Source organism: Prosopis cineraria, unplaced genomic scaffold (assembly GCF_029017545.1).
Source record: "Prosopis cineraria cultivar Desert tree isolate PC_DT_omini unplaced genomic scaffold, ASM2901754v1 PC14, whole genome shotgun sequence".
NCBI classification, from domain to species: Eukaryota; Viridiplantae; Streptophyta; class Magnoliopsida; order Fabales; family Fabaceae; genus Prosopis; species Prosopis cineraria.
Genome location: NW_026555345.1, coordinates 1,242,421 through 1,264,449, shown reverse-complemented (window position 1 = coordinate 1,264,449; position 22,029 = coordinate 1,242,421). Strand labels below are relative to the sequence as shown.

The following is a 22,029-nucleotide window of genomic DNA, read 5'->3' as shown; positions in this document are numbered from 1 at the left end:
ATTAAAACAAAAATAGTTTCAAATCAATCAAAAAATTATCAATTTTATATAGACAATAAGAATCAAATTATGTTAAAAAAATTAATTACATAATATAAAATTTAATATTTTATCATATTTTTTAGGATAATTGAGCAAATTGACAAAAAAAGTTACAACAAATGATTCAAAAAATTACAATAAATCATTGAGAAATTTTTTTATCCCTTTCTTTAATTTTTGAGGTTATTCTTTATTAATTAACATTTAAAGTTATTTTTTATTAACATTAAAAGTTAGATTGCATCACTATCAAAAGTTGAAGGAAAATGTTATACCAAAAATGAATTCAAAGTCTCAGACACTCTTGAAGTTATAATTTATGTTTAAATTTATCCTTTCACCCCATCATTTATATAATTTGTATTCTTTTTTTATTTTCATCTACCAACGTTTGAACCTATGCCAAGTGGTTCATTGCCAATGAACCACAAAGGTAAAAAGATAGTTGGTATTTATATAATTTCTATTATATTGTTCATGTGGTTGTCTAGTTCCAAATGTGCTAAAGACATAGGAGTATCAATGTGGATGAGGATTCTCAAGCTTCCTTATCTTGAGTTACCCAAATGTGAAAATGCAACAGATGTTTGAAGGAAAGCAATTTAATCAATGGTGCCAGTCTACACAGAATTGTAGAAGTACCAAAGAATGGAAAAAAAGAAGAGATAAAATCCTAAGTGCACAACAATGTAGAAGGTAAATAGAGTGACAAAACTTTAGCGTCTATGTTCATTGTTCCTTTTTCTTTCTTTAGGTGAACCCTGTTTATAATTCTCCTTTGATGCCATTATGTCTTCAAACAAGGAGCTTGGATGCTTATGCTGAAATATCCGTCCCCACCTAGCATAGGCTCGTGAAATTCAGAGCACCTCAAGCAACTCACATTTGAATAACAAACTTTTTGACTTAATCATTTCAAGTCTCATGGGTCACATTTCCTCCACGACTAAGTACTTACTTAATCAAAGAGGTTTCCTTTAAATGGATTAGGCTCTGCTTCATTTCATGATATATTGAGCTTGAATCTTCACTTGTCCAGGCTTGGTGCTCCGTTTTCTATTATTTTGGACTTTAATTAAATATCACTTCATTTTGAATCCAAATATATGGAGTACATGTTCAATAAAATCATTATTGAAGATTATTTTATCCAATGTTGGCAAAAAATTATGTGTATATAATTTAAAATTTTTAAACTACAACTAAATACAAGGCATTTAAGCAAAAATTTACTTGAAAATTTTAAATTACAAATTTTCTAATTACATTAAAATTAAATTAACATTTATAATTAACGAAAGGTGGGAAACAAAAATATTTGTGAGTAAATTGGGAAATTGCGCTTTCTTTCCAAAATCTTCTTGTTTTATTAAAAGAGTTGAAGAAAAAAACATGTAAATTCTACATATTAATTTTTTTTTCAATTCCCCCCCTCCTTTTTTTCTTTAGACTAGCAGTAGAAAATGTATACTTTTCTTCCTTACTCCTTTTGCCCCCTTAACTCTCTTTTGCCAAGCACATCGATAAAGATTTTAAAAACTACTTTAACTTTGTAATCACAACACTAATGCTTAAACTAGCGTTTATCTATCTGTCCTTGTATGTGTGAATTATTTAAAATTGACTTATACTCTCTCCGTTAAAAAATATATGTTAAAAAATATAAGGTATTTTTAATATTTCAAAGCGTAACTATTGTATTTTTTTTAAACGTATCCCTCTTAAATAAGTCATTTATATTTATTTTAAAGTAAAACACCCTTAAATAGGAGTAAATATGAAAAGATAGTTTTAATTTAAATACAAGTAATTATATTTTATTAGAGGATTTGATTTGGTTAAAAATATTTTATACTTTTAAACTGAGAAAGCACTTCTTTCATTTCAAACTACTCAATTCGATCTTTAATACAGGATAAATTTAATCAATTTCATACTCATTAATAAATAATAATTATATTCTTAAAATTATTATTTTTTATTTTCTCCTTCTATACAATTGATAACCATGATTAATTATTGTATAGGAATTTAAATGACAATAAATAAATAAATAATGGGCAAATTTGGAAAAATAATAATTATATTTCTCTAACTTTACCTTGTATTACAAAAAATTTTCAAAATTTTCCTCTTATTATTGACAAAAAATGTTTATTTTATATTAAAGACCAGGTGGAGCATATATTTAAAAATTCAATAAGTATTTATTAACATTTCCACGTTATATCTTCATTTATTTCACTAACGTCAAACTTTCAATGCATTGTTGTGGACATATTTGATAATAAAATCAATATCAATATTCTAATCTATTAATTGTATTCTTAAGATTTATATTTTAATGATAAAAACACTTCTCAACGAGTATCTAGAAGGTAGCGTATCCTATCCAATGTTGGGCCGATAGTTCGAGGTTTTCTCAGTTCAGGGCGCTTGTGCTGAACGTCATGGAAAAGCGACACGTAAGTGAAATGGAGGTGAGTTGTGGGGCCCATTTTGACCCAAATGCAGGGAAAAAGAATTCTGGCGTTTAGTGGTGTGCATCTTTTTAAGTGGAGCCTTGCCACCGCCCCACGTGTCGTGGCCACAAACTCATCACCCTAAATTATATCGTACTAACTACTCTAGGGTCCCATGATTTTACAATATTTTTTGGACAAACCATGATTTTATAATCTTATCACTCAACATTTCAATTTTTGTTACATCAATTTTTTTATAAAAAATAAAAATATATTAATAATAAAAAAAAGATTAATAATACATAAGAAGAAAAATTAGCAAGAAAAGATAGTCCACATGTATCACATTTTTGGACAATACAGATATTAAAATTATCCAAATTAGAAGTTTTGTAATATCGTGGTCCACTGGGTGTTGATGGCTAGAACTAAAACAAACATACGGATAAGCATGCTGTGAACAGAGTTACCCAAAAACAGGTGTAGAGTAGTAACATGAGATTTACTGAGAAGCAATCTAATCAAAACCTTCGTTGTTGAGAAACAAAAGGACAGCATAGTTATGTTGAAAAACGCATGAGCTTGATTATGAAAGTGATAGATGAAAATTTCTTTACAAGTTTTAAGATCCTCACTTCTTCTTTTGCAATGAATGTTATTCCATCTGCATGCACATTTGAAAAATATGTATTGCTTATTAGAATGTTTAATGACTCGTTCAACTGGGATCACCTTACCTATATGTAAAGCATGATTTCTTGTATGGTAGATCAGCCATCTGCATGCACATTTGAAAAATATGTATTGCTTATTAGAACGTTTAGTGACTCGTTCAACTGGGATTACCTTACCTATATGTAAAGCATGATTTCTTGTATAGTAGATCAGATACAATAATAGATGAATGCATTAGACATCTAGAGTAACATTTTGTTTTACATGATTTAAATCATAACGCAGGATATGAAAATATATTAATTGTATTTCAAGTCCCCTGCTTTGACCTTTTTTTTTTTTATTTCAAATCTTGGAAAAACTAATTATGGCAGGCCTTCTCAATAGAGTGCGTGTGTCTGCACTTTGGACAGATTAAAAAAAAAAAAAACACAAATTGTACTTAGTTAGCTGAGCACTTACTCCTCATTTATTGGGTGGCGATGGAATATGACAATTTAATTATTATTGTGTTTACATTTATCTTTTTATTCTTATTAAATATTAATGAAATTATTAAATGTTAAAGTATTTTATTTTTAAAATATAAATATTTAATAGAGATAAATTTTTTAAATTTTTAAGCAAAATTAATAGAGCTTAAAGTTTTCTTAATTCTAATGAAAATATTAAAAGTGATTATAAATAGAATTAGAGGAAATAAATAGAATTTTTTTGCTAATAAAAAAGAGTCCATTTTATTAATAGCAAAAAAAGTCAAGTACACATACCAATAGTTAAAAGCCAAAAAATAATACTTAAAAAAATTTATTACCATACAACCAATCACACAAAAACTTAAAAAGAAGAGGAAGAAGAAGAAGAAAAAAACTCCAATAATAGAAAAAAGGGACAAAAAAAAGTAAAAATTTAGTCCAGACGAATTGATGAATGCCTTTTTGAAACAAGCGATTAGAATGACAAGCCAAACGGCATCCTCAATATAATACTGAGTCTGTGAAGAAGCAACAAGCGAGGCAAGGGAGATCATCAAAGTGTTTCCACCAAATCAATAGGAACCATCTTCATTTTAACATCCACCGCAAGGATAAATCTCCACCTCTTTTACAATATCTTTACTGACAAGACAGAAACCACAATTAAAACAGACAAATTGAGACTCGGTCTCTAATGCAAGGGAATTTGCTTGTTGGCCAAAAAATATATTTTTTTGTTTTGTCCATTGTATTTCAATCAATAAAAATACTCTCATCACGTGCCTTAAGAACGTGAATGAGGGAACCCTATGCAGTGTACAAGGCCTAATCTTTTCCATTCTTTCCTCTTCCTTTCCGTCTCTCCCTCTCTTTTTGTTCCCCCGGATCAAGGGGGTAAATTAATGTCTTTCATAATCACACTCCATCCGTTCTTTTTCTTTGACAAGACACAATTATTTAATTAATTCCACACATCACTCAAAATATAATTGAATAAATGAGGGTTATGACATAACCCCCTTTTCATTATACGAGTTTTTTAAATAAAAATTTCTTTAATGATCTTATAGATCAAGCCGTCCATCTGTAATTTAACTCATATATAATTATTTTAACTTTATTTCTAGGCAGGTCAGGATCTTTTATTCATTCACCATGAACATTTTAAGTTGTACCTCAAAGTTTATAAATTGCTTTATACTTTGAATACCATATCATCCAAGATTTTGTCATATATCCCTCCTCATACTATTTGTAGACCATTTTTCATCATGTTTTAATGAAATAAAAAATATCAAATTTTAATAAACTTTTAATTATCCTTTTATTATACATACATGTTTTAATAATGTGATTTCTTCCACCAAAAATTAATGAAGATAAAAGAAAGTTGATGGAAATTCTTATAAATAGAATATTTTTTCTATTTGAGCAATTAAGAATGAAGGAAATAGTAGATTTCTTAAGATAAATTCTTAATCATGCAGCATCCGCCCAAATCAAGTAATTTTTAACTCAATCGCCAAACAAACACGGCCTAAATTTTCCAGCACATGTTATGTTTGCCATTTTCTCAATTAAAATATCTTTTTGTGTATCGGGACCCAGCGGGTGGGGCCCACTCAGCTGCTGACTAGTACACCCCCCACCCACGATTCCTCCTTTCACCGTCTCTTCTTTCTCCGGTTTTAATAAATGGGAACGACGCTTCGAGAAGAGAAGCCATAGCCACACACAAGCCAGAAGCTCTGGCTCTCGCTTTAGCTCGTGGGCGACTCACGAGACCAGCCAGCTAAAGAAGCCGTGAAGTTCACAGATCACGGGAATCACAAGAAAGAGCAAAATCCTCTCAGATTAGCAGTTATTGGATCTCACTGTAGAGAATGGAGAGTTCTGGTTCAGACACACCAAAGAAGAAAAGTGGTGGAAATGGACAGGTTCTGGACGGTTCGAATATTATGGAGTTAGTTGGAAACGATCAAGTTTTCAGCGATTTCGTGGACCATAAGTTTCAGGAGCTGGATAGAGACAGAGATGGGAAGCTCTCCGTGAAGGAGCTTGAACCTGCCGTTGCTGATATTGGTGCCGCTCTAGGCTTGCCCGCTCAGGGTACTAATCCCGATTCCGATCACATCTATTCTGAGGTAGGCCATCGTTTCTCATCTCCCTCCCCTTGTTCCCTTCATGCCTTTCTGTCCCCCCCCCCTAAATGGTTTAGTTTACAACGAGACATAGTATTTAACCACAACATGAACATGAAGTGTTTATATCGTGTTCAGTGTTAAATGTCCGTGCAGTTTCCTTTCTGAAAAATTCTTGCTTCCCTGGTTTTAGCTTTTGGGTGACATTGAACGTAATAAGTTGTATAGTATATTTATACAACTTGAATGTTGTGGAAGCTGTTGAGGACTAAATGGCTATGTTATACATGGTAGTGCAGTGGCCTGGAATTTTAGTTGCTGAGTGGATGAGTTAAAAAATGAATATGCCATGGCTTTATTTGGTTAATTCCTATGGATTATACAATATATACTCATTTGCGAGAGGGGAAAAAAGGTAAGCAGAAACAATTAAGTCAGAATTAGAAGGTCCTTGGGTATGAATCTATCAAATCTCATTAAAGAAGACAAAGGCGAGGGGTTTGTCTAAGTTTTAGTATCTTTTCCGTCTATCGGTCTCAAGACTCGCACCATCACTTAAAAACTTGTAAAAACGTAGTACCATATGATTATACAGAAATTTGAGATATTATAAAATGTTTGAGAGCTCCAACTTATAAGAGCTCAAGTTCTCTGTTTACAAATCCTACGGTAAATCGGATGTTACAGGTATTAAGTGTAAAATCCATTGCTCAGAAGATAAAGTTTTACAAATGCTTTGACTTTTGATTTGGGTTATGTTTTTGTTGTAATCCGGATTCTAAATTCCTAATTCTTCTCCATAAATTATTATCATGGCGGAAAAATTATTAAATTGCCACCACTATAATGACGTCGTCAGTATCATCATCAGATTTGTTTCAGTTCACATGTCTGTTGTTGATTTAGTATTATTATATCCTTGCTTTGTGTCTTCAGCTTTGTTGGGTGGAAAAGTATTGGGCCACTTTCCATGCATTTTGGCTCACTGGCAAAAACCTATTTGGTCTTTTGTGCTTTGGCTGATGATGAATAACGAGGCTTGAAATGAATACTTTTACATAAAATTGATTCTCTTAAGCCGTGAGGAAGCAATGGGTGTAAATTCCTTCTTGGAGCTTCACAAAGCAACTTTTCTCAAACTTTTGACTTCTAGCTGCCCCTAGAAACGTCTTACTGTGATAGGTTGGTCGGTTTCGTGGGACATTGCTTTTTGGTTTTGATTGGTTTCTTGTTCAACTTTGCCTTTTGTGGCCTTTTCCTTATCACCTGTAGGGAGGAATCTGCTGACGAATGCTACGAAAAAAATGTCAAGATGGCATTTAGACGTTTATTATGTTATACAGGAACTCTTAGACGACAAAGAAAATACTGGAAAGATTAGACTTCAGAGTAACAAAGTCAATACGCTATTATTGTCGATCATGAACTCTGTGGACCTTCGCTGCATTTTGAAGGCATTGCTACAAGCAAAAGTGTTCTTTTAGTGGCAAACTTAGAGAAAAAATTAAATTTCCCACCTACCATGCCCTAAGGTTTGGCAATCAATAATATAATGCAGGAGATACATAATCACAAAGAAAGAAAGAAAATAGCAATAAATATTGATAAGCTGTGCTGTGTGTTAAAAGGCCCGATAAATGAAGAATAAATGGAAGGTCTTTTGACCTTTTCCCCTTTTTTTGTTGGCTACGATTTATGAATTATTGCAGTCACTACTTTCATGCAAGGCGAAGATGGTACAGTGGATCAAAATAAAAACTGCTTTTCAGTTACTAGGGGCAGATTGCCCAAGGTCTCCGTAGGATCCATGTATATATTTGGAACAATGTCGTTGGTGCGGTAACACTTGTTCCTTGTACTATTGGTTATGTTGTCTGACAATATTTGGACACTGCGTTTCATTTTTTCTACACATGTTCTCCAAACATGAAGAGATGATGGGTTATCTTCACTTGTTGTAAATTTAGGTCTTGAACGAATTCACCCATGGCAAGCAAGAGAAAGTGAACAAGATTGAGTTCAAAGAGGTACTCTCAGACATTCTGTTGGGCATGGCTGCTGGGCTGAAACGAGACCCAATAGTGATACTTCGTATGGATGGGGAAGATCTCCTTGAGTTTGTTAGTGGACCAAGTTATGAAGCAGAAATGGCTTCCATGTTCTCCCAGATTGATTCTCCTGATGCTTCACTCCGTGAGCACATAATTGGAGCTCTGGAAAAACTCTCAGTTGAGCAAGGGATTCCTCCCACTTCAGATTCTTGGGTAATTATTGTATACAACTCTTTCTGATATTCATGAAGAATCTGTCACAATTAACAATTTTTACTGATAAAAGCATGAATATTTTTTTTTTCCTTTTACCCAAGATTCTCATCTTCCATATAAACGAAAATGTTTCTCAAAACTTCTTTCTTTTGCTTCTCCCTCATGGGTTACTTTTTATTGTTCAGGTTTTTAATAACATTGTGGAACCAGCTCTACAATCTCAAGCTGGCCCAGATTGGGATAAACCTGCTTCTCAAGAGACATTTTTTGTGGAATTTAAGAAAGTAGCATCGGCTGTGGCTGATCATCTGAAGGAGCAACCTGTCATTGTTGCTCACAGTGAGAACACATTTGATGGAAGCGGCGTTAAGAGGCTATTGTCCAACAAGTTTGAATTAGACAAGGTTCATTAAATTTGTGATTCCGTGGAGAAACCTTTCCAATTACTGATAAACCTTTGCATGCACCTCCTTATGTATAATTTGCAACTTTTGGTGGACGCAGACCTTGAACTCAGCTTTAGAAAACATACCAAAAGATCGCAATGGAAAACTGTCAAAGGAATATCTGCGGGTGGCACTTGATGTCGTGTCTCCTTCTGCTGGTTTGCCTCCAGTTGGTGCAATTGAAGAGGTATGTTTGTCCCTACCCAATCCACCTTTAAGTTTACTTCACGTTCATATATTTATTTCCTTATTTAAACTTCTATCAAACATTGTGTACTGGATATCATTTAGTAACAAAGCAATAAATATGCTGCAAATGTTGTTGAAGATTTGATTGTCACATTTTCCTGAGCCCATTTGCATAAGATGAAGATTATGAAGTAAAATTAATTGGAAAGGATGATGTCAAATCCATCTAAAGGTATTAATTAGAATAAAATTCCATTGCAGTTCAATTTTGTCGAAGTGTTCTTATTTGATTAACTTTATTGTCTCCTATGAAATTGTCTTCTACAACTTTTGCTCCAGTAGAGACTTGACATATTTCGTGTATTCCTGAACAAATAATTGAAAAATATACGTGTTTGATTTGGCAGATGGATAAGGTTATTGGCGAAGTTTTGAAGATGATAAATGCAGATGATGGAAAGATGGTTAAAGACGACGAATTCAAGAAAATATTAACTGAAATACTGGGGGGTATCATGTTGCAGTTAGAGGGAAATCCCATATCTGTTTCTTCAAATTCAGTTGTGCATGAGCCTCTAGGCTCCTCCTCTTCGCTCTTGCAGCCATCTAGTGAAACGGCATAGTGTTCTCAAGTATGTGATGGGTAAAAGAAATAAGTATGATAATAATAATAATTTTTTTAACTTACGTAAACAATCATTATTAATGTAATCTGTGTTTTGAAAAGTGATTTTGTACGCTGAGTCTCTGGGTGTAACTCATGAATACGAAAATATGGAAAGCTGCGGAGGCTCAATGGCCATTGTGCCTAGTTGGTCTTGTTGGTCTCATCCAGTTGTGTACGGTGACTTCGTTTGCGCTATTGATGGCAAAATTAAAGGGAAAATGTTTAATATCATAGCTTTTTCTAATAGCTATTTATAAGTGAGAATAACATTTAAGATTTTTTTAAGATAATTTATTATAATAAGAGTTTATCAATTTTGCATCAGGTATTATCTTGTGAAAACATATATATATATATATATATGTATGTATGCATGCATGCATACATACATACATATATATATATATATATATTTGTTGTTAAAAGTTAAACTTTAACTTATTAAATACATTTTAACAAAATGTACAAGTTAAGGCTCAATTTTAATAACATATATGTGTTGTCATACAATAATATTTGATGCAAAATTGTGGGCTTTTATTGAGATAAATTCTCTTAAGAGAATTTTAAATGTCACTCTTTTATCTTAAAATTCTATTCATATAGTAGTTTGTAATAGATTTTGATCAAGTGAGTGGTCTAATTTTACCGGTTCAATAAATATGATAATAATTATTTAATTTTAGTTGAACGGTTGTAAGAAATTTCATAATATAATATTCAAAAAGTACTCAATTTTAAATTTTAGAAGGAGACAACATATTTGGATATTGTTTTGATTGTAAAAATTGTTTTGAACTTTTAGAAGAAAATATATATTAATTTTTAAATATTTATGAAATCTAATGATTATAATTAAGATATTAATTGAATAAATAAATTTAGATTACTCGTGGAATCTAAATTCACTTTATAATTCCTCACCGTGTGGCAAAAGGATGCAGCATGTGCGGGAGGATCTCACCACGCATCAGTGTCAAGTACTCGAATGGCATGAAAGTCCTTGCATAGAAGTACTGAAACTACGTATAATTAACAGTTAAATTTGTTGCCTACACACAATGCACATCATTCTAGGAAGTCACCATACAGATACACAGAGATCCACTTGTTGATTCGCATGCACGCTCAAAATCCTCACTTGATGCAGCTTAACATCTGGATTTATGAAATTGAAAAGTTTATAACAAGTCACACCATTAGGCACACTAAAACTTGTGAATTTGATCAAGCTGAGGCTGCCGAATGATTTAAAAAATAATTTTTGAGGAAACTTATATAATTTGGAATTTATTAAGAATTTTATATTGAAGTTTTAGCATATAAAATTTTAAAATAAATATTTGAATGTTCTCAACTTAGTTCTATTAATTTGTAAATCAACTTATTCTTTGGCAAACTAAAACTTGTGTTCAAGAAGTAAGAACTTCATTCTAGATTGATAAATGGATAGCCAGTGAACCCAATGTTATAATTCCAAAGTTTTATTATAAAAAGAGAACTCCAAAGTTCTGACAATAAAAAAAAAAAAACTAAGTATATATGTTTTGTTGGTGTATAGTACATAATTCAGTGACAAGGCGTGAAGTGTTGAGATTCAAACATTGATGAAATTTAATCAAATAACTGTTTTTTTTTTTGCACTTTAAGTATTTCGAATATATATGTAAACGAGTTAGAGGATGAGCATAAGAAATTAAAAATGGAAGTAGCTTAAGTTTTTCTCCCCAGTTGTTTTTGTAGAATGCGATATGATATTAGTTGATTTCCATGCCTATCGACTGTGGAATTAATGCATTGTAGAGCTTGACATTCGACACCATCTATTCCTAACCTGAAATAGAAGGAATTAATAATGAGACGGCGAGATTCAATTATTTCTCTCCCCTTAATACTACTACTCGGTTACATTTTACACGATTTTTTTTAAAATTAAATATCAATGAAACCAATTAAATACAATTTAAATTCTTTTTTTTTTAAATTGAGAAGTAAAATAATGAGGGGTAATTTTATTAATAAATTATTGTTATTATTATTTTAAATTTCCGGGGCCTCTCGGCCGGTATACATCAGGTCAGCCGAATTGTTCTGTCGTGTTTATTTCACTCCAGTGGTTCGACGACACGTCTTCATGAATGAGCCAATCAAAAGTCGAAACGTGTCTTCAGTATTTTAATGCGCACGCATCATCTCCCGTCTTTGATGCCGATCGCTTCCTTTTTGGGTAAAATCAAAAAGGCAATGTGTCAAGGCCACAGCTCCATCCACGTTTCTCACCTTCAGCAGTCAAGATAATTTAAGTGGCCGCCCATTTTTGTCTCACTGCTCTTTCGTCAATTATTCATCTATGTTATATCTTTATAAAAAAATTAGAAATAAATGAAAGTCTGACTCCATCCAGTCATTTAATATCATTTAAAAATCTAAATGACATTCCATCCGGTCTTATACGTATAAATTATTTTCTAAAAAAAAAATTGACCGTCTCTTTTAATATCACTTGTATAAAATGATGGGCTATTAATTAATTTCCTTCAGTTTTATCCTTTAGCAATTTTCTTTTAAGTATGATAAGGGGTTGCATACTTGCATTGCATATAATATAATAAAGATATATTATTTTTAAAGATGATGTATTTCATGATAATAAATTAGATTTCCCCTATGCAATGTAATATAATTTATACATGAAATCTATAAACAGAGGAAAAGTTAACTGTCATATGCCGTGTGATCCCTGATGATGCTTCGTGTTTGAAATAAAGAGGTTTCCTTTTACAGGTTGTCGTGCATTACCAACCATGTCTTGCTTGCATTTAATTATATATAGAGGGGACCAACATGACCAAATATATATGTTGGCTTTCGATTCCAACACACTGTTCCATTGTTTGAGTTGAATCGAGAACCAAACGCTATAATATTTACTATAATCTATGACTTTTTATTGTACATCTAATACTCTTTTAATATTTATAGTATTTGACCTTTCATCCTTTTGTTGGGGGGGGGGGGGAAGAACCAAGAACCAAACGCTATAAATAGTGGAAGAAACGAGACCATTCATGACCTATTGCAATTGAACTTGGACAAAGAAAACAAAAATGGATTTCTTAAGCTTTGCATTTAGCAACAGTTAAGCGTTTTATTTAATTGCAACAACATAATCAAATCGATGCAAATATTAAAATGTACCCTAAAAGAACCTTCACAAAATTATTGAGTATATAATTAACGTAACTAATCAATTATTAAATCCTTTTTTGTTAATATTCCTTAATTAACTAATCAACATGGCTCTTCCGTAAGTATAATAACTTAGCGGAAGAGAACTGCCCTTTGTTCTCCATCAACAATTTCTTTTTCCCAGTTATTTACAGGAATGTTCCTTAATTTATTTTGTCGGTACGGCCTTATGAAATAACACCAAAAAAAAAAACAAATAACACAAATACTAAGATAAAATTTCATATGAATCACTTTAATACTGATTGTTGCCTTTGGACTTCATCATGATAGGCTCAATGATTAGGTCGCATTGGGCCTAACAAGGTCAGTCTAAAACTATTGTTAGTGTTTAGTCGCTTTCTGACCATATATACAAGTAATCATTGTTAACGTATAATTAAGGGTAGGCATTCAAATGTATCCTTTTCTAATACTTTTTATAATATTTTAAATTTTAAATTTTAAATTTTATTTTTTAATTATTAACTTCTATATAAAATAAAAGATATTTGAATATCTTAATATCCTAAAATGATAAAAATTTGTATTTGTTATGATTTTCAAAAGGAAAAGTCACAAATACATCCTTTATTTTTGAAAAATCATAACAAATACAAATATTTATTATTTTGGGACATCAAGATATTTAAATTTCTTTTATTTTATGTAGAAGCTAATAATTCAAGAAAGAAATGAGAAACAAAATTAAAAAGTTGGGACATTACAGGGGTATTAGAGAAGAGCACATTAGAGACGCATAGTCTAGACAATTACCCCATATCATTAATCATGTAAATATGATCAACCCCATCATGCATCGGATGATTTTCTCTCCATTACTTTTTCCCTCCGCCACTCCAACATTGCAAATCTAAACTGTTTAAATTAAATTTATACTTTTAAAAATTATTAAATTTAAATAACTAAATCCAATTTAACAATTCAGATCTACAATAATCCCTCCTCTGCTCTCTTCTGTAGAAGAGGAAAACCAACTCCGTCAAGCATGGTCTAACAAGAGGAATGATTGCAATGTTGTTAGGCCTAAAGTCTAAAAAATACAATTTTGGGTTACTCGTTATTCTGCCATGTTTAAAAATGGGTGTCAAAAAGCGAATTGCAGCGCAAGGCGAGTATTAATTTTAGGAAATTATTGCAACGTTCCAATATTTACATTTCATGCATGCAGCATTTTTCTTTTAAAATGCAAACTGATATTATTAATCATAGTTGTATTTTAATGATCGTCCGCTAACATGTAAGCCGTGTTCATGAAGCTAGGTGGTTAAGTCATGGATCCCATGCGCGTACGTTTGGGGATGACAAAGGTCGATCTAGTTTGGTCATCAAGGACTTGTGAGGAGACGAGAGCACATGCATGCATGCAAGCATCCATTTATAATGAATGTGGAAAAAATGGGGTATATATATAGATGCAAGTAAAAAGATGGTGTTTATTGAGGAAGACATGGCTCTTGCTTCTTCAGGGAGTGATGGGGAATTCAAAGGCAGAGTGTGCGTGACTGGGGCTTCTGGCTTTCTGGCTTCTTGGCTCATTAAACGACTTCTTTCGTCTGGCTATCACGTCACTGCAACTGTCAGAGATTTAGGTTCCTATATACATACATACACGTACGTACCTTCGTTTCTGATCAGTTTCTGTTTAATTAACTTGCGGTGCTGTTAATTACGCACGTGTAGGAAATGAGACGAAATTACAACATTTATGGAGGCTGGAAGGGGCAAAGGAGAATCTGCGCCTCGTGAAAGCTGATTTGATGGTAGAAGGCAGCTTCGACCATTCAATCATGGGATGCTCCGGCGTCTTCCACACTGCCTCTCCTGTCCTCAAACCTTCCTCAGATCCCAAGGTACCATTATCACATCTATGTATGTATGATATATATGCATGATACCTATTCTGACTCGACATATATATCCGGCTGTACGCGTCTGTGATGAAAAAGGAAGAGATATTGAAGCCAGCAGTGGAAGGAACTCTTAATGTGCTACGTTCATGTCGAAAGAACCAGTCACTTCGGCGCCTGGTTTTGACTTCATCTTCTTCAGCCTTGAGGGTGAGAGATGATTTCGATTCCAGCATTCCTCTCGATGACTCATCCTGGAGCTCCACCCAACTGTGCGAGAAACTTCAGGTGCCTATCTATCTCTATATATTCATTTACTTGGCTCCGGCTCCTGCTTTTCCATCACTTTTCATTCATTGCGCGTACATGCTGCGGCAAAAAGCTATGGTACGCATTGTCAAAGACACTGGCAGAGAGAGCAGCATGGGATTTCTGCAGGGACAATGGGATCCATTTGGTGACAGTGCTGCCATCATTCATTATTGGACCTAGCTTGCCTCCACAATTATGTTCCACAGCATCTGATGTCCTCGGCTTGCTCCAAGGTACTACACTGTGTGTGTGTGTGTGTGTGTCTGTTGTCAGAAAAATAATTTAAACGAGTGATTATCTGATGTGCAGGGGAAACTGAGAAATTCGGATGGCATGGAAGGATGGGATACGTTCATATTGATGACGTGGCACTTTGCCATATCTTGGTTTACGAGAATGAAGCAGCCTCTGGTCGATACCTTTGCAGCTCCACTGTGTTGGATAACCACGAGTTAACTTCTCTGCTTGCAGTCCGCTTTCCTTGGCTCCCCATCCCCACAAGGCTCGTCTGTATATGCTAGACATGTTGCTTTTGTTATTATTCTGTTGCTGATTCTCATGTCTCGTGATTAATTATAATATGCTAATATGATTGATGGTTTTGTTGGATTTTCAGGTTTAAGAAACTCGATAGACCCTACTATGAACTCGACACGTCCAAGATAAGAAATTTAGGATTCGAGTTCAAGACTGTCGAGGAAATGTTTGACGATTGCGTTCTGTCGCTTGAGCAACAGGGCCATCTTCCTCCCCGCCCCTCCATGGCATCAACATCATGATCAACACTTTCAACTTGCCATCGAGCATTATTCACACCATCTCACAATGGATTCTTAGCATACACCCCAACTTGAATGGTATTGAAATAATGTGTTACTTGATTTTCTTTCACCTCATTTTAACCAATTACATCCGCTTACACACATATCATACAAAATCTGATTATCCGCCTCGCACTTATGATGGTGGGCAAGTATTATTTTTATCTGACAGTATCATCAGTTACATGCGTATTGATATTTGCGGAACAAGCGTGAACCTTCTTCTTTTCTTTACGTCAAGTAAAACGCTTTACCTTTCCCCATTAACTACTACAGGCCCTTTTAGGATTTCAATTGGTTATAATTAATTAAAAAAATAATTGATTAATATGATTAATTTTAATTATAATTGAATATATTATAATTTAATTTATTTGGATATTGAAATTGATTTCAGCCGTACAAATTATCATAAAGTACATGGCTTTTTAAAATTAAATTATTGATGAAGTTGTATTTAATATTATTAAATCTGTTAAACTTTATTTTAGAAGTAAAATATATTATTTAAAAATAAAATTAAATATATAAGTAATCTCTTAAAACTTATTTTAGAACGTAATCTTGGCTCAATAATCAATTATCATACTTTTTGGCTGTTCGAATAATTTTTCTAAAAATTGATTATTTAGCCCCAATAATTGATTATATTGTCAATCCAACAAGCTGTACATACATCTACATCTACAATCTACATCCACAATATATTGTAAATGTCATCGATTGGTAATATAGATTTACAGTATCCATCCGGCTTTTTATTTTTTATACTTTTTAATTGTTAATTTTTTTAATATGATATAATAAAAAAGATAAAGAATAATGTGGGCCTTATGGTAAAAGAGGTACATGTGGGACCTATAAAAAATAAACTGTTAATATGATATTTATAATTACAAATGAGTAAAATATTTTATCTATTTTTATTTTAATTAATGATACGTCTCCTCTATTTTTTGAAAACTATATGAACATTTTTTTAGTATGAATAGTTATAAAATATAAACCTCCCTTCTATTTTTAAAATTTTATTTTCATCTACCTAACTATTAATTGACCATTAAGTCACGCGTATTATATTAAAATACCCCTATTCAAATATAAATGTCGTATAAAAATTATTTAAATTACTAAAAAATAATTGTTATTATTTAAATGTGTTTATTTTATAAATTTTTTAAAAATTAAATATATAAATTGGTCTAAAAAATATTCAAAGACCTAGTTTATGGACTCAATAAAAAGAAAAATAAAATAAAATAATTTTTAATAATTTGAGATAGTTAAAAAAGTCTAAATAAATTTAAATGCTAGAAGTGTCAAGACTTGTGCTCCGCTATAAATTTTTTATATGTTTAAATATTTTAAGTTTGGTATGAATTGTGGCTCTAAGAGGAATGGAGAGAATGAAAGATTTTAATAAACTTAATTTTAAAAAAATTAGAGTAGTGTGGTTTAAAAAAAAGAGTGTGTGAGACCTACCATTAGAACATGTAAGTGGGATCTACATTTATAAATTTTGAAAAATTTAACTAAGGTGTAAAAAAAATAAGATTTTTATATTTTAAGAAATCATGTAAAATTCATGAAAAAATTGGTGATGAATATAAAAATTTTAATAAAATAATAGTTGTTAGATATGCAAAATTACCATTGGTTTAAAAAAAGAATTGTGGGACCTATAATTTAATTAATAAAATTTATTTACTTAGGATGAAAAACATTTTCCATATAAATTTTCATTTGTAAAAAGTAATAAGATTTTTATATTTTAAAGATCATATAAGATCCATAGTAAAAATTATAAGTGAACATAAGATTTTTAGTAAAAATAATAAGTGTTAGATATATAATAAAATTTATATGGGATAACATGATTTAGATAAAAATAATTTTTTATATATTTATTATTAATATAGGGTAATAAATTAAAATAGTTTGTGTGAGCATATATATAATAAGTTTTTTTATATTCTTTAAATGCATAAGGTATAAAAATCCATTATGTATGTAAAATTTGATTGTGGTTTGAATACCTATGAAAAATATTGATATAATTATGTACCTCAAGTCTGAGCAAAAAAAGTAAGGGCTATAATATTAATAAATTTATCTTTCATTGCACACCTAATCTTTTCTTAATAGTTATTGTGCTACTTGTAATGCTTGTAAGTATGATTGATAAATAGTATTAAAATATGGATTATATTATTTTCTTGATTTAGAGCCATTATAATTATGATTTATAAATAATATTATCATATAAATTATAGTAGATTCATTATAGTATATATTTTATTTTTCTTAAAGTGATACATTGGACAATACATTTTGAAAAAGAACAAATTAGATTATATTTTAAATTACGGGAGGTGTGAAATTTTAAAAAACAATATTATTTTTTTAATATGTATAAAAGTAGTTTATTGTAAAATAGAAGCAATTCTTTAGGGATATCATCCTATTAAAATTTTAGTTTCATACTTGCTGGATGTGGTGATATCTTAAGAAACAAAAAAAAAATGTTGTTGTTCCTTGAATTTTAACTTGCATGGGACAATACATTTTAAAATAAAATAAATTATTATTTATATTTTTAATATGTACAAACATAAAAAATTTTAAAATAAAATACGCTTTATATTTTAATTTTCACAAATTGATAAATTATAGAGTAAAATACATTGGCATCCCTTTGTTTTATTAGAATTATAAAAAATTCTTCTTTATTTTTAAAACTTTTACTTTAGTCTCATTTTCAATATGATTAGGAATATTATGCTAAATATTCTAAAATATTTAATTTATTTTTTACTTATGTTGAAAAATTTAAATTATTAATTTACTCTCATAATCTATTTGTCTATCTTTGCTTCCTAATTTAAGGAACTTCAACAATTTTTTACCACAAAAAAACTTTTAACAATTAATTATGACAATAATTTAAAAATATTTTACCAAAATTATAAAATTTAAATAAAAATAAATATAAATTATATTGCCTAATTTATCTTTCAGTCCATTAATTTTTTTTGCATAAACATGTTTAGCAATTATCTTTTAGGGGTTACATGTTAAAAAATATAGTATATTTTTAATGTTTGAAGGTGTAATCATTACCTTTTTTAAAAAAAAGTGTCCCTAGTGAATAAATTATTTGGTTAAATTACATACAACCCCCCTAAACTTTGAACCATGTATAAATAACCTCTTTAATCTTTAAAACTTAATAATAAACCTCTTTGAGTTGTCAGATTTATGTAAATAATCCCCTAACCATTAATTATATGCCTCATAAACTTTATTTTTGTGTGCATTAAACTTCCAAACTTTAATTGATATATGGATAACCTTTTTAAACTTTAAGTTATATGTAGATAATTAATGTATAAAATTAATCATATAGAGTTATTTGTATAAATATAAGAGTTGAGGGGGATTCATTATAAAGTTTTAAAGGTTAAAAAAGTTATGTATATACGAGACAAAGTTCAGAAGAGTAATGTATAATTTAGCCAAATTATTTTATATTTTTTTTAGAGTAAAACATTCAATTAAATGATAAATATAGAAAGATGGTGTTATTTTAAAGACAAGTAACTATTTTATTAGGAGTAAGACTCATTTAAAAATGTCTTATATTTTTTAAAAAAGATGTAGTATGTGTTTAATTTTTTAAATAAATACCAAATAAATTAGTTTGCATAACTAATAAATTTAAAATAAAAAAATTAAATGACTATATCAAGATTGGTATTTTAGTCTAACATATGAGACTTAGCTGTCAACTAATAATTAAATAGATAAAAATAAAAACTTAAAATTTGAAGACATATTTGTATTTTGTAACTTGTAATTATTAATTTTAAAAGAGATTAATATAAATTTTAAAAATAAAAAAAATTTATTATTAAGATAAAATAACGGAAAAAAATAATATATTTTACTAGAAGAATATTAAAATAATTTTTTAATATTTATATTTATTTTTATTCTTAAAAGCTAAAACATTATCATGGCAAAGGCTATAAATCTAGTTCCTAATCAATCATATAATCCCATGAGAACTAAAAGCCATGCGGCAATATATTTTATTACTTATAAGTTGTCATCGAACAAATTATATAATACAAATATATTGAAATGGAAAGAATTATATCTGAGAATAACATCATAACTTCTAATGTACTATGAACAAGGAACGTGAGTTTCATGTCCAATGATGTTGTTTTGTATTACTCCTCCTTCAAAGACATGAATACATCAAGGGGGTATTGAGTTACTTCGATAGAGGGCACATGTGAAAGGAGTGAGCCAGATATCCTTCTCACAGACAGACAAAGACAAAGATCATGCTATGGTAAACTACAAATGCATGGACATCAGAGGGTGAAACTCAATTTCTAACTGCATCTATAAGAGAAATTGATTGAAAGAAGTGCAGGTTCAACGTCGTTTCTGTCAATTCCGCAACACTATACTGCTTCAAGAACACGATCCTTCCTACTCTTGAATGTCCTTTGCGGCACCATTTCCTTTCCTTGGTATTGAAGTATATGATCAACTTCTTTGACAATAACTATCAGAACTCGGTTGCCATGTCTTCTTTCAGCGACAATACTCTCACTTTTCGTTTTAGCTGGCACAGTCACCGATGTTCTTGAGCTTTTTCGCTAATTTTAGGGATGCATTTTCCAACATCAGTGTCGTCCACTGGGAACATCTTACCTCCTACAGCCAAAGTAACAAAGCATCAATATGTTCACTGTGTTAGTCTTCTAGCTGCTAGGTCTTGCTACTTGTTTTGATGTTATATTTACTTACACACTATCACTCAACCAACATTACCTGTCTTGCTATCGCATTCTTCTACTTTAGCCTCCTTTCCTTGCATCTTGGACGAATCTCGGGTCTCTGTGGAGCCGAGATATGGAAATGGGACTTTCTTGAAATCATCTATAAGTGATTTCTGGAAAATGCGATCACCTTTTGTCAACCCAGTCACACCCACTCCATCTGGGTCTTGCAGAATCGGATTGTGCACAGGATTCAAACCCTCAAAATTCGACTTCAACATCTTGTCCTTCCTCAGGAAATCAGCTTTCTTGTCGAACCAATCACCCCAGCCTTCCCTTAACGGCGAAACCCTCTTGCCCACCTTCAACAACAGCGCATCCTCAATCCCCGACACCTGAGTCGCTTTTCTCCTCACCAGATCGTCCACCGGTACATCGTCGGAGCCAAACGCTGCCTTGCTCCGATCCTCAACCCCGGCTCCCACAAAAAACCCAGCCTGAGTATCTTCCCATGCCTCAATCGAACGTTTGTCATATACCCTCCGAATAACCCCGCTCAAATGATCAAAGAAATGCCCAGAAACCTTGATTTGCTCGAACGGCTCATCTTCTTCTTCGAATTCGATATTCTTCAAATCGTCATCTTCCTGTTGTTCTTCAATGACGTCGAGGGCGTCGATCTTGTCTTCGGTGCCGGAGATGTTGTCATCGACAGAATCCGATAGGAGAGAGTCACAGTTGACGGAGTGAAGCGAGGCTCTGGAGGTACGGTGGTAGAGGTGGGTATGGAAATGAGGATGGGAGTGAGAAAGGCTAGTGTACAAGAAAGACACCGAAAGCATGAGAAGAATGGACGAAACGGCCGCACAAATATACGTGCCATAAGGAGGACGACGCCGGGATCGAAGATTTCCCAACATTTTAGGGCTTTACGTGACAGGTAAAAATGAAAGCTTGGAGGAGGAGGAGGAGGAGGAGGAATGCTTAAATGTTAGTGACTTGGTGACTATATTGTTAAATTTTGAATGAAATACGTCAAGAGGATAAAGATATGTTGTTTTAAAAATAAATTAATTTTTTTATTTAACCTGAAAATTAATTTTGAATGAAAATTATATTTTACCTGGAAAAATATATACATATACATATATATGTATGTGTATATATATATATGTATGTATGTATAACGAAAGAAATAAAAAAAGTCACCACCGTTCCGCGCATGAATAGGTCCAAGGAATATTTCATGCCGTCAAACAGTGGCGGAGTTGCCAAGCGCTGCAATGCAGGAGCATTTTATTCACAAAAATTGGATCTCTTCTTCTTCTACCTTTGGTTGGTGAAAAGATTTTTAATAGAATAGAATGTAAAATTGGAAATCAAAGAAGGAATGAAATTGGTGAAATTGGAGCATTGCAATCATTTTTAGTTAATGTGATAGGAAATATGAATAATTTTTATTCAGATATTTGGTAGAAATAATGAATTCATCAAGAAAAAGGATTAGCAAATGATCAAAAAACCTCTCAACAAAATATTTTTATATTTAACAGATAATGTGTTAAAATATCTAATCTTTTAAACTATCTTAAATTAATAAAAAATAATGATGCATTAAATTAGAAGATAATCT

The 22,029-nt window shown here is 31.4% G+C and overlaps 3 protein-coding genes across 3 annotated transcripts; 2 read left to right on the top strand and 1 right to left on the bottom strand.

Moving 5' to 3' along the window:
- The first annotated feature begins 5,345 nt into the window (after positions 1-5,345).
- Positions 5,346-9,531, top strand: LOC129292208 (uncharacterized). The gene is made up of 5 exons (XM_054929772.1): positions 5,346-5,802; positions 7,767-8,063; positions 8,252-8,470; positions 8,571-8,699; positions 9,109-9,531. The coding sequence occupies exons 1-5, from the start codon at positions 5,542-5,544 to the stop codon at positions 9,322-9,324; spliced, it is 1,122 nt and encodes a 373-aa protein (XP_054785747.1). The 5' UTR covers positions 5,346-5,541; the 3' UTR covers positions 9,325-9,531.
- A 4,515-nt stretch (positions 9,532-14,046) lies between these two features.
- Positions 14,047-15,764, top strand: LOC129293056 (tetraketide alpha-pyrone reductase 1). The gene is made up of 6 exons (XM_054930858.1): positions 14,047-14,209; positions 14,301-14,470; positions 14,567-14,755; positions 14,850-15,012; positions 15,089-15,281; positions 15,396-15,764. Exons 1-6 carry the CDS (start codon positions 14,047-14,049, stop codon positions 15,556-15,558), a joined length of 1,041 nt encoding a protein of 346 aa, XP_054786833.1. The 3' UTR covers positions 15,559-15,764.
- Positions 15,765-19,779: 4,015 nt separating this feature from the next.
- Positions 19,780-21,354, bottom strand: LOC129292082 (uncharacterized protein At4g19900-like). Its single transcript, XM_054929601.1, has 2 exons — positions 20,449-21,354; positions 19,780-20,331 (listed from the first exon to the last, which is right to left on the bottom strand). Exons 1-2 carry the CDS (start codon positions 21,314-21,316, stop codon positions 20,249-20,251), a joined length of 951 nt encoding a protein of 316 aa, XP_054785576.1. The 5' UTR covers positions 21,317-21,354; the 3' UTR covers positions 19,780-20,248.
- Between the last annotated feature and the right edge of the window lie 675 nt (positions 21,355-22,029).

Excerpts from the sequence above, each read along its gene's own strand:
- LOC129292082 (XM_054929601.1), bottom strand. The coding sequence starts at position 21,316 with ATGTTGGGAAATCTTCGATCCCGGCGTCGTCCTCCTTATGGCACGTAT. Across the intron at positions 20,332-20,448 it reads AGAATGCGATAGCAAGACAG|GAGGTAAGATGTTCCCAGTG; the intron begins GTAATGTTGGTT and ends CTTTGGCTGTAG.
- LOC129292208 (XM_054929772.1), top strand. The coding sequence starts at position 5,542 with ATGGAGAGTTCTGGTTCAGACACACCAAAGAAGAAAAGTGGTGGAAAT. Across the intron at positions 8,471-8,570 it reads ACAAGTTTGAATTAGACAAG|ACCTTGAACTCAGCTTTAGA; the intron begins GTTCATTAAATT and ends TGGTGGACGCAG. Across the intron at positions 8,700-9,108 it reads CAGTTGGTGCAATTGAAGAG|ATGGATAAGGTTATTGGCGA; the intron begins GTATGTTTGTCC and ends TTGATTTGGCAG.
- LOC129293056 (XM_054930858.1), top strand. The coding sequence starts at position 14,047 with ATGGTGTTTATTGAGGAAGACATGGCTCTTGCTTCTTCAGGGAGTGAT. Across the intron at positions 14,210-14,300 it reads TGCAACTGTCAGAGATTTAG|GAAATGAGACGAAATTACAA; the intron begins GTTCCTATATAC and ends ACGCACGTGTAG. Across the intron at positions 14,471-14,566 it reads AACCTTCCTCAGATCCCAAG|GAAGAGATATTGAAGCCAGC; the intron begins GTACCATTATCA and ends GTGATGAAAAAG.